The 17,590-nt window shown below is 45.7% G+C and overlaps 1 protein-coding gene across 3 annotated transcripts in view; it reads right to left on the minus strand.

Annotated features, from left to right (window-relative positions):
• The window catches only part of FAM219A (family with sequence similarity 219 member A), a 111,395-nt gene that overhangs the window by 12,956 nt on the left and 80,849 nt on the right, over nucleotides 1-17,590 (minus strand). For all 3 annotated transcript variants that reach the window (XM_064439437.1, XM_064439438.1, XM_064439436.1), the window contains exon 3: nucleotides 3,424-3,526. In XM_064439437.1, coding sequence (XP_064295507.1) covers nucleotides 3,424-3,526 — 103 coding nt within the window. The remainder of the gene's footprint in view (nucleotides 1-3,423; nucleotides 3,527-17,590) is intronic.

The following is a 17,590-nucleotide window of genomic DNA, read 5'->3' on the forward strand; positions in this document are numbered from 1 at the left end:
CCAACCAGCACCCCCAGGTCTTTCTCTGCCAGGCAGCTCTCCAGCCACTCTGCCCCAAGCCTGTAGCGTTGCATGGGGTTGTTGTGACCCAAGTGCAGGACCCAGCACTAAGCCTTGCTGAACCCCATACAGTTGGCTTTAGCCCATCGATCCAGCCCGTCCAGATCCCTCTGTAGAGCCTTCCTGCCCTTGAGCAGATCAACACTCCTGCACAACTTGGTGTTGCCTGCAAACTGACTGATGCTCCCATCCAGATTGTTGACAGATATTAAATAGAACTGGCCCCAAAACTGAGCCCTGGGGAACACCACTTGTGACTGGCTGCCAGCTGGATTTAGCTCTGTTCACCACAACTCTTTGGTCCCAGACACCCAGCCAGCTTTTCTTCAGGAAAGAGTACACCTATCCAAGGTACAAGCAGCCAGCTTCTCCAGCAGAATGCTGTGGGAAATGGTGTCAAAGTCTTTACTACAGTCTAGGTAGAAAACACCCACAGCTTTTCTCTCATCCACTAAGTGGGTCACCTTCTCACAGAAGGAGATGAGGTTAGTCAAGCAGGACCTGCCTTTCATAAACCCACGCTGACTGGGCCTGATCACCTGGTTATCCACTACGTGCCGTGATGGCACTCACGATGATCTGCTCTGTAACCTTCTCTGGCACGAAGGTCAGACTGACAGGCCTGTAGTTCCCTGGAACTCCTCCATATATACTTACTGATGGTTGTTATTATATCATGAGTGAACAAAGCACTATAGGGGGATGTAGGAGAAGAACCCTTTGTGGTGCTATTTACTTGATTAAAAATACCAAAACCCACTACATCTTTTTCTTGAGAAATGTCTTTTTTCTTAATAATACAGAACTTCAGTTTTTCTGCAGCAGACACAAACTGTGATAATGTCTCTGCTCCTCACCTAAGTCTTTCCCTCACGTTTTGATTGTCCTTATTTTCTCTTCCCACTGTCCTTGGAACAAAGCTGGGTAGCAGTAGTAGTTGCTTTTATCCGCAGCTGTCCCAGTATGAGCTTCTTGTCTTGGGTGTTTTTGCTCACTTAACATGAAATATGTCATGACACAAATCCGAGTTCAGGTTGTCCTCAGAGTGGACTGCAATATCTGGCTGTGCCCAGCTGGTGTGAATGATGTTGCGGTCTCTGCCTGTGCTCGTAGCAAGTGTGCCAGCATCACCCCAACCTTGTTAACATTTTATTTGCTCTTAGGGAGACTGAGCATGTTACGGATCCAGATCCTTTCACCTCTAAGGCTGTCCCTACCCGTGGCCCAGGAGAAGACCAAATGGTGAAGGCAACTTCGTGCTAGAGACTGGATGTCAGAAATTCATACAGGTAATACAGAAGAACAGAAGCCTTGGGGAAGGGGGACGTGCAGCAGAGACTAGAAGAGGCAGTGTGGTTTGCCCGAATGAAGGAAAATACATTTGTTGAGAACAGCAGAACTGTTTAAAGGGGGAAATGGCTTCAGCTTATTCTTCTGCAGAGACCAGAGGAAGGCAACAATTCAGACTTAAACCATAACTGGACTTTTTGCAATGTATCCCACTGGAGTATCTCCCATTATACTGCAACTGTTACACTGTGAAAAGAAGATGCTTGAACAAGCTTGTGGCATTTCTGCCTTCCTGGGCTTGCCCTGTCTGTGGCAAGACAGACTGAAGGTTCTGAGGTATTATTAGGGCTGTGCTCATGGTGCAGTTTGGTTCCCAGAAATCCAAGGGTGCTGGGGGATGAAGGGACTTGGGCCGGTGAGACCCTGTGCCAGGCATCTCCCAGCCATATGGGAATGGAGTTCAGCTGCATCTGCTACTAAAGCAACAGCTGCAAACCTCTGTTTTGCGGATCCCAAGGGGTGCTTCTAAAAGCTCCACGAAGGGTAACTAAGAAAAGCACGTCTACTGCCAGCAGGCTACGCTGGGCTGTGGAGGGGGCCACAAGTCCTCTGAACAGTGCTCAAATGTCTACAAATAGAATAAAACTGAGCTGGCTGTTTGAAAGCTTTTGTTAATAGGTGTCACTGCTATGCTCTTCCCCAGTCAAATCACTCTTCTTTCCTTTGGCAGCTCAGAAACAACCACCTCTCCAAGCATATGCCACTAATTCTACAGGTAGCCACCCTTACTTATCCCATCTTCTCTCCCTTACCATCTTCTTTTGCTAATTTTAGTGTTTCTGAATCTCTCAAGCACTGAATCTGCTACCATTCCTCTCGGGAAGCTAGCATGCAGCCTATTGCCAAAAGAAACCAAGTCTTTCCAGCTTGTATTTGGAAGACAAGGAGCAATAGTGGGCGTGGAAAACCCAGCTGAGAGCATTTGCTGAATTTCTTACTGCTATGAAGTGGCTGGCTCCTTTACATGGTCTCAACAATCAAACACAGAGCAGGGAGCAATGCAGGATATTCCACCAACATTGCAGGGGCTTACAAATAAAACTTGGCAAAGTCGTGGCATGATTTATGGCTACTATTCTGGGTTTTGGGAATTAATGTGAACAAAGAACCTCATCTGTCAGATGAGTTGCATACAGAGAAGCTCTGACCCACAGCTTCTGTTCTACTTAATATATGGTAATCCATGTAACTTTCCCATTCATCAGTAAACACACAGCATTCATGCAGATTCTTCTATTTTAAGTGAGGTTCTCCACTAAAAACTGCCACTTCTCTAGTAGCACGCAAAGTGTGCAACTGCACACTGCAGGGGGGTTCCTGCCTCCTGAATGCAGGTAAATAACACATTGGTGCACTGAAGCTTGCATGGAAAAAGTAGAAGTAGTCTAAAAGAAAGCATTTGGTTAGGAACGTCTTTGTTTACAGTGGTTTGTAGCACTGTCTGATACTGTCATACCAAGATGTGCCAAAGCAGCCCCAGCAAAGTATGACCATGCTGTTCAAAGTGCGGAGGAGGTGTAGAGCAAAGCTCACAGAGATGGATTATTTACAGGACTTCATTAAGTCAATCAGTATGGGGAAGGGGTCATCATCAAAAAGGAGCAGGGGAACTACTGCGATAAAAGCAGCCAAGGCAGAACTAAGCTCTAAACCAGTTTGCTTACATGAAGCAGCATCATACCTCTCCTGCTGTCAGGATTATGTGTTACGTGAAGCTACCCAGAACATGCAAGGCAGCCGTCTCAAACCCCTGATTTCCACCAGGCTGGGCTGCCTCTGCCTCCTGCAGGCTGCACTGTCACTGATCCTGGGTTTAGCTGTCCCTTCATCTCCCCAGGGGATGAGATGCAACACAGCACAGAGTATTTGGGCTTGTGAGCTTGGGAAGGGCCATCACTGCTCTCAGAGTGTGTTTGGCAGTAGGTGAATGGCAATGAACATCTTCCTTGCCCATCCTAAGGCCATTAGGGATTGCAGTTTAGAGCACAGATGAAAGATCTTCCGGTCCTTTACCTTGTTCGTGCCATCACATTGTTCTTCTTGGGCTGCTGATTAACTGGGCTTCCCATGTTGCCGTTCTTCAGCGACCCCTTCCGAGCCAGCTCCCTCTGCTTTTCTGCATATGGGATACAAAGGGAAAAAGCAAAATTAGGACAACAGCTTTGCTGGCCACCATACAGCTGCAGAAACCCAGATTTGATAGTGGCAAAAGGCATAGCAGAATTAATAGCAAAGGCCATTAGCTCTCCATCTCCCAAGGAGGGACACTGCAAAGGCCAGATGAGCTGCATCCCATTGCCTCCATCGTCACCAGGAGCTAAAACTAATGTACCATGACTCACAGTGGCTTGTTGACAATGCCACACTAAGATGGTCACAGAGCTTCTGGATGAAAACCAGCTCAGGCATAAAAAGCACAGAGACCTTGTCTCTGTCTGCACCTGGCTGCTGCATGGACCCTAAGACTGTACTTTGTGCCAGGCAAGGGACTTTATCCTTCTACATTTTCCCCTCCTATCAAGGCTGCCACTGAGGTGCCCAGTGGGGGTAGAAAAGTGTCTCCATCAAAGCATGACCATCATTTAGTGTTAGTCCAGCCCAGCTTGACACCAGGCCTGAGTTATTACTGTTTCCCTAGATGGCGACTCACCAGACTAACATACAGTACAGCAGAAAGTGTTACTGCCTTCCCTGCTTCTCCTCCTGGCAATCTGTGACATCCCCCATGTTTCTTTCTCTTTTATCTCACATGGACTCTTAGGAGCTTGCTTGCTTTATTTAAGAAAAAAAAAAAAAAAGTGAAACATTTTGCAGCTGTATTTTCAAATGGCATATTGTTTGCTTAAATTTTCAGAGCGCATTCTACTTGCTGCTGAAATGTGCCTTAAAATGCCGACAGTATGTAAAGCTTTCTTCATATATTCAGTACAAGTAGGGATTTAAATTAGCTTCTCCTTTAGGAGAGATTATTTTGCTTAATAACTTCTCACCACAGGATCACAACTAGAATTCAGGTCCTAAAGCTAAGCCTTCTGCAGCTATGCAATGTCTGTGCTGTACTATACGGTCCTGCCTCCAGCAAGGATAGGAGCCCATGGTTGAAGGATTTTCATATAAACTGATATTAAATGTTCTGATTCAAAGTCCTTCCTTGTTTCTAGTGGGAAATCAGTTGGTTTGAGTTAGCAATTAGTCACAAAGTTGAGTTACATGCCCCAGTCTCATCCTGCAACACCAGGCAAGGCTTGTAGAGAGAAGTCAAGCATGGGGGCTAGTAAGGCAGGAAAGAGACTGGTTAAAAACATTCTCCAGAGTGTGAGAAAACGTTGGGAACTGTTTTTGTGGCATGCCTGAATAATAGGGGTTTACCAGATTGCTTGCTGGGGATCCTGAATAGTGAATTCGCTTTGCTTCTGCTTCCCCTGTGGTGTGCAAAATGTGCTGATATATTTTTTCTTTTGCAGATTTTATTGCCCTTGGAGACAAAAGCACCTTTTCCCACTTTTTGTGGAAAAGTGGCCTGCCTACCAGGGTGTGCAATTGCAATGTGGGCCAACTCTGTCCCTTCCACACAGGTAAGAGCAGGGGGACACATGTCCAAGGCTGCCTTTTTTCGAGGGGCAAATAAGGAGCAGAGATACCTAGAGATTGTGATGATAAGCATGGCTGAGGGACCTACAAAAAAGAGTACATACTCCTACAAACCATGCCCAGCCCTGTTCCTGCTGACAGCAGAGGTGAATAAATGTTCATTGAACTTGGCAGGAAAGGGATCAGAATAATAACTCTCTGGCATGAGCAACAAAGAGACCGATACAGGGTCGAAGTAAAAATCTTAATTCAGAGTAATTTCTCAGGACTGGAACTTGCAAATGCATTGGTTATTTCTGTCTCCAGAATAAAAGGCTGGTATTTTGCAGGCCACGTGGATTTTGCTATTCAGACACAGGGCGATAAAGTTTTATGGAGGCAAATATTTACAACCCTAAACACAATCCAACTTCTACCCAACTACCTCAGAAGTTCCAGTGCTCATCACAAATACACAGTGCTATGACAAGCTGTCAATGCTTTAAGAATCTGCATAATTCCCAAAAGGCACCTGAGTCAGAAACAAGGTTACAGGTTCCATTTTCTGTCAAGGCAGTAAGGGCTGCCTGAGTCTTTCAAATGGACTGGCACTCTGCTTTCCATCAGCTGCTTGGTACAAGCACTAACACTCTTCTCCAACTCAGATTAATCATTTGGCTAATGAAGCTGGACTTCCGCTAAATGTTTTTTTCTTCCTACTAGGTCTCTCCATGAGTATTTCTATGCTATTACTGAGTTCTATTTCAACATGTGGGTCTGAATGATATGAAAGATCCTATTTAACCCCTCTTTCACTTATTTAGTGGCTTAGAGTGAACAATCCCAATCCAATGTAAGTGTGGTAGGAACACCCATGCCTCTGTCCTCCATCTTGAATGTTATAAATCCTGAATCCCTGGTGAACAAAATGCAATGGTTTCCAGGGGTAATGGGATGCCTACTCAGCCCTGGTGTGTTAGGACAAGCTCCTGGAAGGTGGTGGAGATGCGCAGAAGTGACAACAGGCTTTGAGGCAAGGAAACCTACTATTTGAGCCTTGCAAGTATTATGAACTACTGTTACTTCCACCATCACCCACGGGACCTTTCGGGGGCCATTCCCTTGCAGTAGTCCTGGGCTATAACTTCCAGCCTCATACACCAACCATCAGGCCCATCAGAATGGGGGAAGGGGATTTTCAGTGCCTCTTCTCTGTGTGGTGCTTCCTCCTGGTGTAGCAGGTGGAGTTTGTGAACCCCTTTTCTAGGTAGTGAGCTCTTTTCCTGGCTTCCAGCTCATCTGTTTTTTGCCCCCAATGTGTGTTTAAAGGCCAGGTTCCTAAATTCTAAGTACCTGAGTTTTTTTAGAAATGTGACGGATTTAAGCACTTCTGAAGATGTTACCTTCAGGGTCCAACTTTTTAACAAATTGTGAAATATAATTTCACAAATTAAAGTAGTTCTCATAGAATCTGCCATCAGACATATACCAGCACAGTAAAGACAAGATGAGAGAAGGAACCACAGCCTAATCTTCATAAGTAAATGCCATTTTTCTTTAAAGTCTGCCCCGTATTGGCTGATACTACACCCACAACATCATGAATCCTAAGATCAGAACCCTTCACTGACCCAGCTGTGCTTTATGTGAAACCTAACAACTGTGCACCTGGCAATTCTCAGGGAATGAAAAGCTAAGATGCTCTTTCCTTCTGACTCATTGCAAACTCACCAATATGGTAGTCAACTATACCCCACGGGACTCAGATGAGACCTGTGCTCCCACATGTCTCCCCCAGCCTCAAGGCCACTGCTTAGCTTGAGACATTGAGGGCATGGTCCCACCAGAGGGGACAGGCATAGCTTGTCCTCAGTGCTTGGTGGTTTCTGCTGCTGGCTATGAAGAGGGTTTCCATGCCTGTGACTGCCTGTGCTGCCTGCAGTGTTGCAGAATGTGCAATGAACTTCCAGGAAGGCAATGCAGCTTGATAGAAAAATTGATGCTGACCCTACAAAACTGCCTAATTCTGGGCAACTCTTGGGCACCAGAATAATGAGGAAGGGTTAACAGACACTCCTGCCAAATACAGAGAAAATGTGACATACAAGAACAAATGAAAAAAATGAAGACCGATTTCCAGCCACTGGTTGTTTTGTGTCTGGTGAGTTGTTCGCTGTTGGATGATCAATGGAAAGCTAATACAGCAGAGATACAAGGTGAAGGACAGAGCCTTGGAGATGGGGAAGCTAGAATGAAACAAGGCTGCTCTCTAGCTGCTTCAGAGAAATCACTAATTACTGGCAGTAAAAGAGCAGTGTAACAGCAGAGCTCCAACAATCTCTTTACACGGCATTTGCAAGTACTTGAAATAAGTTGGTTAGCTTTCATTTCACTTGGCTGTTCTACTTTTTACTGTTGCACCTAGTGAAATATTCACACTTGTGGTTTGTCATCCCCTTCCCATGAAAGAGTTATGGGTGACTGAGCACACTGCGAGTATGGGTGTACTTGGCTTGCAGAGCCAACAGGCAATGATTAGCAATAACAGCAGGGCTGGTAGAGCTGGGAGAGAGACAGCTTTAAGCAAATCCAGGTTCCTGCTGCCTTTTCACTGACTTTCCAGACAGACACTTCCTTGAAGAAGCAGGATAGAGAAGAGGAGCTTGGGAGGGCATGAAGTAGCCTGCATGTGCCTTTGATAGTAAGAAGTATGTTCAGTTAGGAGTCTAAAGATCCTGTCTGATCATTAGAAGGGTTGATGTGTTGGGTAATGTATTGGATTTGTGTGGTAGGTTTTGTTAGCAGTGGGGTTACAGGGGTGGCTTCTGTGAGAAGATGTTAGAAGCTTCCCCTGTGTCTGACAGAGCCAGTGCCAGATGGCTCCAAGACAGACCCACTGCTGGCCAAGGCTGAGCCCATCCGCGATGCTGGTAGTGCCTCTGGGATAATGTATTCAAAAAGGAGGAAGAAAAACCTGCTGCAGACCAGCAGCTGGGAGAGAGGAGTGAGAATATGTGAGAGAAACAACACTGCAGACACCCAGGTCAGGAGGGAGAGGAGGTGCTCCAGGTGCCAGAGCAGAGATTGCCCTGCAGTCTGTGGTGAAGACCATGGTGAGGCAGGCTGTCCCCCTGCAGCCCATGGAGGTCCATGGTGGAGCAGATACGCACCTGCAGCCCATGGAGGACCCCACACCAGAGCAGGTGGATGCCCAAAGGAGGCTGTGACCCTGTGGGAAGCCCACGCTGGAGCAGGCTCCTGGCAGGACCTGCAGCCCTGTGGAGAGAGGAGCTCACACTGGAGCACGTTTGCTGGCAGGACTTGTGACCCCGCGGGGGACCCACACTGGAGCAGTCTGTTCCTGAGGGACTGCACCCCGTGGGAGGGACCCCACGCTGGAGCAGTTTGGAAGAACTGTAGCCCATGGAAAGGACCCATGTTGGAGAAATGTGTTGACTGTCTCCCATGGGAGGGACCCTACACTTAAGCACTGGAAGAGTGTGAGGAGTCCCCCCCTGAGGAGGAAGGAGCGGCAGAGACAATGTGAGATGAACTGACCACAACCCCCATTACCCATCCCCCTGCGCTGCTTGGGAGAAGGAAGCAGAGAGAGAATTGGGAGTGAAGTTGAGCCTGGGAAGAAGGGAGGGGTGAGGGGAAGGTGTTTTTAAGATTTGGGCTTTATTTCTCATTATCCTACTCTGATTTGATTGGTAATAAATTAAACTAATTTCCCCAAGTCAAGTCTGGTTTTCCCATTGCAGTAATGGCTGAGTGATCTCTCCTTGTCCTTATCTCAACCCACCACCTTTTGTTATATTTTCTATCCCCTGTCCAGTGGAAGAGGGGGAGTAATAGAGCAGCTTTGGTAGGTACCTGGCATCCATAGGTAATCTACCTGGCTCCATACTTGAGTGGAGCAAAGCCGCATTAGCTTCTATTTCAGTGGAGAGCTCAGAGAACAGACAGCTGTGCTGTCAGCCTGACGCACTGGGGAATTCGGCCGCACCAGCTCCACTTAATCTAATCCTGGAAACAGTGACAGAAGAGGAACACATTGAACAGCACATGTGTACATGTGTACATGTGTGTGTGTTTATGTGAGGAGGGGATCCAGGATCCTTTTGACACCATTATACTGCTCTGAACAGCATGTGGGACAGCCTTTCGTCTGGACCTGCCAACCACATCACATCTTGCCCCTCCTTTCTTGTCCAACTTGTCACTTCATCTTTAAGACACTTTGTCCCATTATGACGTTAAAATCATTTAAAGAAAGAAGATGAATCTGCTCAATGAGCAAGCTGCTACCTTTGTGCTAGCCTCACACTATCCTGTTCTGCTTGTTGACCCCATTTGAGCCATTCAGTATCTGCTTCAAGTGCTGCTTCAAGGAAGCTCTACTGGTGACAAAACAACAGCCAAAAGGAATAATACCTAAGTATAAAGGAGCAAGGAAACACATGCTGCAGACACAGCCAGGACCATAACTTGCCCAGCCTTGCATCCTGTCTGGCAATGGTCTCGTATTATAGCTGCATGCAAAGGTCCTCAATGCAATGGTGCCCCAGCACGCTAAGCACTCAGCAAATCGTCCCTGCCCTGGTGTGTTTCACCTGCCTGACTTAGGATGTGTCAGTGGATGGTCAAATAACTGCATGCTGACAAATGAAGCACATTCCCACAGGGAACCTCTATTACAGAAAGTCCTGTCTAATCAAGAGGGGCTGAATTCTCCCCTTACCACTGGGATCAGCTACAGCCCTAATGAATGATTTCAAGCACAGCTGTACTACTTAGTGCAATTCAAAATGGTTACCTGTACAGCTGGCTGGGTACGTCTGGCTGCTTTATGATGAGGGAAAATAGTAATGGAGCATGTGAAGGAGAATGGACTTAACATGAATGTGCCTATGTTAAAAATCAGACTTGAATAAATCCTTATAATTATTCCTCTGGTTTCAGTGTTTAAATAAAATCATAACCAGTTTTAACAATGTTTTCCTGTTTTTTAAAAATGAAATGCTGAACAGCTTCTTTGGTACGTTGCTATGTACGGAGGCATTGGCTTTGCCTGCATGCTACCCCAAAGCAGAAATGGCAAGAGTAGCCATATGTTTCAGTCTCCTGCAGAACTATTACTGTTGCGGTATCAGGCAAAGCAGAGAACCCAGGGATTTGGTGAACAACACCCTGTACTATGCTGAAGAGCTATTTGGAGGGTCAGACCCTGCCCCATATCCATGGTTCCCATTTGTCCCAAGACAGTGAGTGACTCCCCCTCTGGTCAGACAGTGGTGGGTGGAGAGTGGTTTAGGGTGCCATTGCCTCTCACTGCCACAGTGCTTGACTACATACATCCCCCTCAGTTGAGGCAGCCTGATCAGCACAAACATAGCTCAGTGGCAGATGAGGTTGATTTGCTTCCTTTGCACTGTGGGTTGGAAGCATGCAGATGCTGACTGCTCCTGTCTCTTTGCTGAAAGCTGCTGGCTGAACCTCACTAACTCAATTGCTTATGAACCTGCACGACCAGGGACAGAGCTTCCTGCTATGGGGACAGTGCAGTGTGGGTCCATGGGATTTGCTGCAGTGGGGAGACAATGAGAAATTAATTTGGTGTGACAGGTTGTATTTTTGCATCTTCAAGGTCTATGAGATGAGATTTTGGGATGTGTTTGCCTCTCTGTCCCCTGCGGTCAGCTAAACCATTTCAGAGGCTGAGGACTGCAGTGATTCCCTGATGAATTCTACCTTCTCAAGCAAGCTTGAGACTTGTAATTACACAGTAAATAAAATCAATCTGTCTGTTCAGATCCAACTGAATGATGAACACAGTTGTGAACTCACAGAGGGAGAAAGAATGAAGTGCTGACTACAACTTCTACTTCAAGCCCAAGTCCTGATTTCAGCTTGCTTGCATCATTTAGCTCAGGGACATCAGCATGCATCGAGTTAACATTGAAACCTTCACTACCTTTCATGTCTGACAGAGAGTATTTGTCAGCGAGGACTGTGTTACTTCTTGGAGAGATTTCAGGGCACATACATCAATAGGGACTTTGCCTGCAGGCTATATAGAAAGTGAGGAATAAGAAAGCTGTGTGCCAGGGCCATGCTGATCCTGGTGAGGGCTGTGCTCCCTGGGGAGATTTGGACGGTGTAAGTGCGACCACGTGGCAGCATTAGCACAGCTGATGGCTGTGCCTCCCTGCATCACAAATAAAGGCAAAAGAGAAGTGACTTTTACTAAACAGGGGTAGCAGCAACTAAAAGGATCTGTCTGAGGCCAGCCCCGTGCTCTGAATCCTGGCAATATGGTTTCAAGCTGATATGCACTGGGTGTCAGCATTGATTATTCAGGACAGGCCACCGGAACCAGGATTGTTTCACCCAGCTTCAGAAAACGCTGTTCAGATAAGTAAGGGTCAAATAGCTAAGTCAGCCAACTACCAACCTGGGCATGACACAGTATTTTTAGCTGAAGTACGTTATTTTTACCGACCCAGCCAAACTTGGGGAAATTAGTGAACTAAGTCTAATTGTGAGAACTGGCTAGCAAGACCAGGCATATAAATCTGTATTCCAAGGTCCCTCTTGGACCAGGTTTTAAACATCCAAGTAGCATATTTCCTTATGTTTTGTTGATATGGCTGCTGCTCTGTCCCTTTGGCACAGCTAAGAGCTGGCACAAACACCAATGGGCTTTCAGTGGTTTTGAGTTCCCTTGAGCTCCCAAGAAGGCCTGACCAGACAAAGAACTGGTAAATGACTTAGGGAGTACAAAGACAATGTTTGCATCTCTTATTCAAGGATGCAGCTCCTAACTTCTCGTATAGCAACTACTACAATAAGCAGTCTGTGCTTTGCATGCACAGCAACACAGGTCTCATTCTAGGTAATGCTCACCTAAAAGCGCTGCCTGTACAAGTTACAGAGAGGTTTTTGATGGCCTGGCTGATGTCAATTTTTGTGTTTTCTTTCAGAAAACATACCAAACTGAAGTGTCACACTATTCCTTAGCACAGAGGACAGGTAAATGAGTGCTCCGGTCTCAGTGAAAGCTGTCATCTCCTTACATTACAAGCATCTCCAGAAGTGGCTTTATGTTCCAGCAGCATGCCCCTGTCCCCTAGACACACTCTCACAGCCCCAAAGCTCATTTATCTGACCCTCTTGTGATTATGGGAAGGAATGTCTTCTCTGTATCCACTATTGGGCTTTGACATGTAAGAGAGCAGGGTATCCAGTGGCAGTTAGCCACCTAGCAAATAAAACCTTATGGCTGTGCACTTTAGGGAAAAAAATTACTATTTTGAACACAGAGCATTCTACCTCTTCATGGCACAACATAATTGCAAATCATCTTTGTAAAACAGTAAGTAAGTTGTATTTTACTGCGAGGAGAAACTATTTAACTGGTTTACCTTAAAGCCGTGAGGAGCATCCGTGGCAGCAGGGCGGCAGAGAACTGGGATTTCAGTCCTCTGCCTGAGCTGTCTGTGCAGCCATTTTAGACAGGTTGCGACTATGTAGCAGCAGGCAGCAATTAATCTTCTTCATCTATGAACATCTTTCCGTACTGATTTAAAGGCATCTATTGTCACAGCTCCCAGCTCACAAAGGCATTTTGTTGTGATTCAGCCTGTGCTTTTTCACTTAATTTTTAAGTATTGAGACTTTTATTCCTAATGGCTCCAAAATATTGCAATAAAGATTTAATTTATCTCTGTCAAAACTGGAATATATGAATAGCATACGTTTGGTTTGTTGTTTTTTTTTTTTCCACATTTACCTTCAGAAAGAGATTTATTTGGTACTTTCATGTACTTTTCAAAGAATACTTTTCCCACCAGCCAGAAGAACAACATTGGATATCTGGGGAAGTCTTTGCATCCTGACAAGCCCAGGTAAAAAGTTTCAGTTTATAAACTCAATTCTACAAAATATAATCCATAAAACTGAGCTACTCTCTCCCTTAACATATTTTAAAGGGACAGAGAGAATTAAGTTATTTCACCTGGAAAGAACTTCTGCAAATGCCCCCTTATCATTTCTACTCAACGGAACACAGGTTTAAGTCAAAGCCATTTGCTTCACCCTTCTGTGTAGCAGACAAAAAAAAAAAAAAAGGAGTCTATACAGTGCAATTGAACTCTCTTTATTTAAAGCATCACTTATTCTAAAGGTTAACTAATTTACCAGATAAACAGAGTTAATATTAGTGCCCACAACACATTTTTTATGGGTCCTGATGTTCTGTGAAGAACCATTAAGGTCACTGATGATGTAGTAAGTGTGATATGTATTTAGGAGAGTACAGAACAAACTTGCTTAGCTTAATACTCATAGCCTTTGGTTACACAGGAGATCATCACATTGTGCAAATTTGTATAAACAATACTTGAACAGCGTCTGACATAAGCAGGCTTGAATTGCATACACTCAAATGTCCATGCCTGCATGAGTCTAAAATACACACTAAATGATTGGCCTATGGCAGAGAGCATGTGTTTTATAGCCTATATACACTACATATTTAACTTATTTTAATATGCTGTAATTGGCAAAGCTTTCACTGGCTGGCAGATACCACTGCTTGGAATGACTTGTTGAGTTCCCATCCAGTAGCCAAAACAAATAAGGACAGAAGTGCTAATGCCACAGGCAGCACATAAGGTTGGAAGGGACTCACAGCTCACTGACTTCAGCATCTTGCTTGGAAAGGACCCTTGGACTTTTCTTGTTCCCAGGACTGACTGAAACTGACAGTCCCAGCCATGTTTCTGGCTTTGATTTAGCAGCAAAATGTCATGTATTTATCCATTCTGTTTTATCATCCGCTGCATTGGCTTTCTGCAACCCTATGCATTTCAAACAAAATTCCATATTTTCTATCTAATAAAATGAAAGTAGATGGAGAAAGGCAACTAGGCTGGTTAACATGCTGAATGGATGGATACTCCTCACCCCACCATGCTTTGAGAAATACCTGCTCTGTGGCATGATACCTCCTGTTTTCTTCCCTGGAAAAGGGAAAGAAAGAGTGTCACTAACTTAGCATGTTGCCCTCCAAGTACTCTGCTCCCCAGAAGAGAACTGTCAGGCATTGTTTCACTAGATGAATTACCTGTTTACTATGAATGTCTATGGGAGAACAGGATATGTAGAGCCCACGGTGCCTTTTCCTGCTATTCAATTTATCAGCCCCAGTCCTGGGAACTTGGATCAGCAACGGCTCAGCCAGAGAGCTGCCCGCACAGCAAACCTGCTCTCTTAACAGGATTACTGACCTGATCTCTCCCTTAGCGAGACTGCCATTGTCTGGAAATCTGACAAACACCCTTAGAGCTCAATTAGTTATTTAATAAGTTTGTGATTAACCAATCTTCTGATTAAGCTTTCATTAATTAGGTCAGCAGGAATTCTATTTCAGAGGGATAGCGGCCCCTAATTGAACACTTTTCCTTTTGCAGCAGGGTCAGGGATCCTGTGTGAGCCTTTGGGCATGGCATGCCCCGACACTTCTCTCTCCTGCTGCAGAAGTACCTGCCAAAGCTGTTTGGGTCGCACCTGGGTCTGCTGCCAGATCACCAGGGCATGGTGGCCCCTAGGGACAGCTTGGCATTGCAGCTCGGTTGCTATACCTGATACAGCTCAAAGACTCCTGCTCCTCTCTTCTGAAGTCTCACTTGACAGTGTGCAGAGAGGCAGGCAGGGTTACTTACAGCAGCCGCAGACCTGACAAGTACGGTTTCAAAAAGCCTAGCCTATCACTTTGATATCCACACTGTTCTCATCTGGATTTCGGTGGGTGACCCACCCCGGAGAGGAGTGGGAACTCCTTTTCTCTTTCTTTGCAAAGAGTTTAGAGAAAGCTCATGGCTTCATCTCTGGCTTTGTTCTTTGCTGCATGCGCTGAAGGACAGGACTTACCAGGTACTATGACCTGTTCCTTGTAGGGAGCCTTGGCAGAGGGGCCAGGATGCTGTCACCTTCCTCCTCCAGCCCAGACCCTGCTTTGGTAGACAAATCAGAACTGGGCTCAGGGATTAGTCCCAGTCAATCATAAATGATTAAATCCTTTCCCATTCTCAAGGGATTCCCTGCCTTCTTTCTCAGGTAGGGCTGCTACCTGTCAGTGTTAGCCAGTAGAGAATGGCAGAGGGGATGGTAGGATGCTGTTGCCAGCTATTTTATGTTTCTTAATGTCATCCTCCTTCCAGGTGCAGGGCTGAGTGTTTGATAGCTGTCTTTTCCTTCCACTTCTCAAAGGAACTGGTGGCAAAACACAGCCATGCCTCAAATGGCAGAGGGATACAAGACTGGCCAGAGGAAACTTATGTTCCTGCTGAAACCCCTGGGCTTGAAAGACAAGATGAAAGACAAGATTGCTGGCTGCAGTTCCTTTGAGTGCTGCAGGAGGGGATGCAGGGCTGGGGGATGAGATGTCATCCCAAATAGCCAAACCCCACAGCTGGAAATCAGACATGTGCACTGCTGAGCTGAAGCCTCTGTCAAAGGAGTGGCAATTCTGGTGGCAGGGGGAGGTCAGAGGGACTCGGAAAGCCTGACTCACGTTGAAGATAGCAGTAATGTGCAGGTAAAGATGATGACAGTTCTTAATATAGAACTCTGATGCCAGTGAAACATGGCTTAATATTTTAATGCTCATGTGTTTTACATCTTTGCTACCCTTTGTCAGGATAGGGCATGGGCCAGCAATGCTCAGAAGCAGTTTGCTAACACAAGCTGTTGGGCGCCGGCGTGCCCATTCAGGGCTGCAGTTCTGGCACTGCTGTCCCAGTGCTGCTCACTGCCAGACCACAGGCAGCCCCAAAGTGGAGAGGATGGGTGCTAAAGCATTGCTGGACTGAGCAAGGTTTAATACTGCTTTTGGGGGGACTGTAAAAGGGAGTCTAGTTTAGAAGTCTAGTCTAGACTCTGAATGTCAGACCCCACCTCTCACTCATGTTACTAATCTTACAAAGATTCATGCCTTTCTGTCTTGCCTCAGCTAAAGACCAGATGAGATTCCACTGATTAGCAAAAGAGCCCACCTCCCCCAGACGGCACGTGGAGGAGGTTTCCAACTCTGCCTCCCAGCTTCCTGCTCTCAACACCGTAGCACGAAATGAGACTGCTGCCAATGCTGCAGCCGCTAAGCCCCTGCTATCTGACCCACTCTCCTAAATGACCCAGTGAGGCAGAAAATTCTGGCAGACCAACATTTTTACCTCCCTCCTCAATGGCCAGCTGTATGCCCTGAAGGGAGGAAAAATCCCAGCTTGCATTTGCTTATTAGACCATTAGCTAAGGATTTTCTCCAGCATTTCTAAGAGTAAAGGGAGGAGACAAGCAAAAGCAATACAAGAATTATGATAATTTCTGTGCCTTTTACATGCCTGGGTCAGGTTTGTGTTGGGCCACAGTGCACGCGTATTCAGCTTCACCTGGCACATATATATTTGTGAGCTAAATCTGCCAACTGCATACAGACATAAGACTTATGGTTGTACAGCTAGCTACCTGTTTGGCTGCCTGACTGGAGCTGGAGGTGAGATGAGAGGAACAGAAGAGTTGTAAGAGTAGAATAAAAGAGGAGAGAAACAGCCTCAAGGTCTCAGCAAGCAAGGCTTTACTGTAGCACTGCTAAGGGACTAGTGAGTGTGTATAGAAGACATTCTATACACACTTTCCTTGCCTGAGGAAATGAAGAGACAAAACAGACTGTGCATAAGCAGTACAGGCAGCTAAAATGGTAGGTGTTTCAGTGATGTACAGTTCCTCTTTGTTACAATTTCAGTTTGATTTATCTTTCAATAATTAAGATTTACAACAGGCTTTAGCTTGTATACACAGATACTTAAGTGCAGCAAAAGTGGGTTGAATTTAATAATGAAAAAGTGGAGTGAGGAGGGTCAGCTTTTTTCCCCTGAAAAAAACTTTGTCAGAGTCTGTGCTATTTCCAATCTCTTTTAAAGGACTTTGTAAGAAATGACCTGTCTGCCCTTCAGCCAGGTGGTGCTGCTGGGTGGACAGGCAGAGGTGAAGGGGAGGGAAGGGGACACTTCAGAGGGGAGATGCTGGCTGGGTACTGCACATCTGCTAATGGAACAGGCAGCAGGATGTGCAAGGAACAAAACCCTACAGACTCCAAATTAGAGCAAAAGATGTGAAAAGCAGGGGGTTGTTATCTTAAGGCATGGTGGGATTTCAGAGAGCTTTTGCAGAGATACAAGCTTGCTTTGTTTTCCTTTTTGTTACAAATTTTTGTAAAGAAACTAATTTTCCTGTTCATAATCTGTTTTGAATCCAGAACAGAGATTTCCCTTGCTAACCAGCTCCATGCAGGGCTAGAAGTATCAACTGTCATCTTTTTTGTCTCATTATTTCTCTCCTTACAAGCATCAGCAACTTATAGGTCATACTGTATCTCAGATTACCCCAGAGGCAGAAAATAAGGGTGACAGGATTATCTGTCCTGAAGACAACTTTGATGTGAAGCAACATCAGAAACTCTATTTGAACACAGAGGCTGAGGAATCTGCAGGAGACGTGCAGTGGGGATGAGGTACTGGTTCCCCCCAAGGCAAGAAGTACAAGCAAG

Source organism: Phalacrocorax carbo, chromosome Z (assembly GCF_963921805.1).
Source record: "Phalacrocorax carbo chromosome Z, bPhaCar2.1, whole genome shotgun sequence".
NCBI lineage: Eukaryota > Metazoa > Chordata > Aves > Suliformes > Phalacrocoracidae > Phalacrocorax > Phalacrocorax carbo.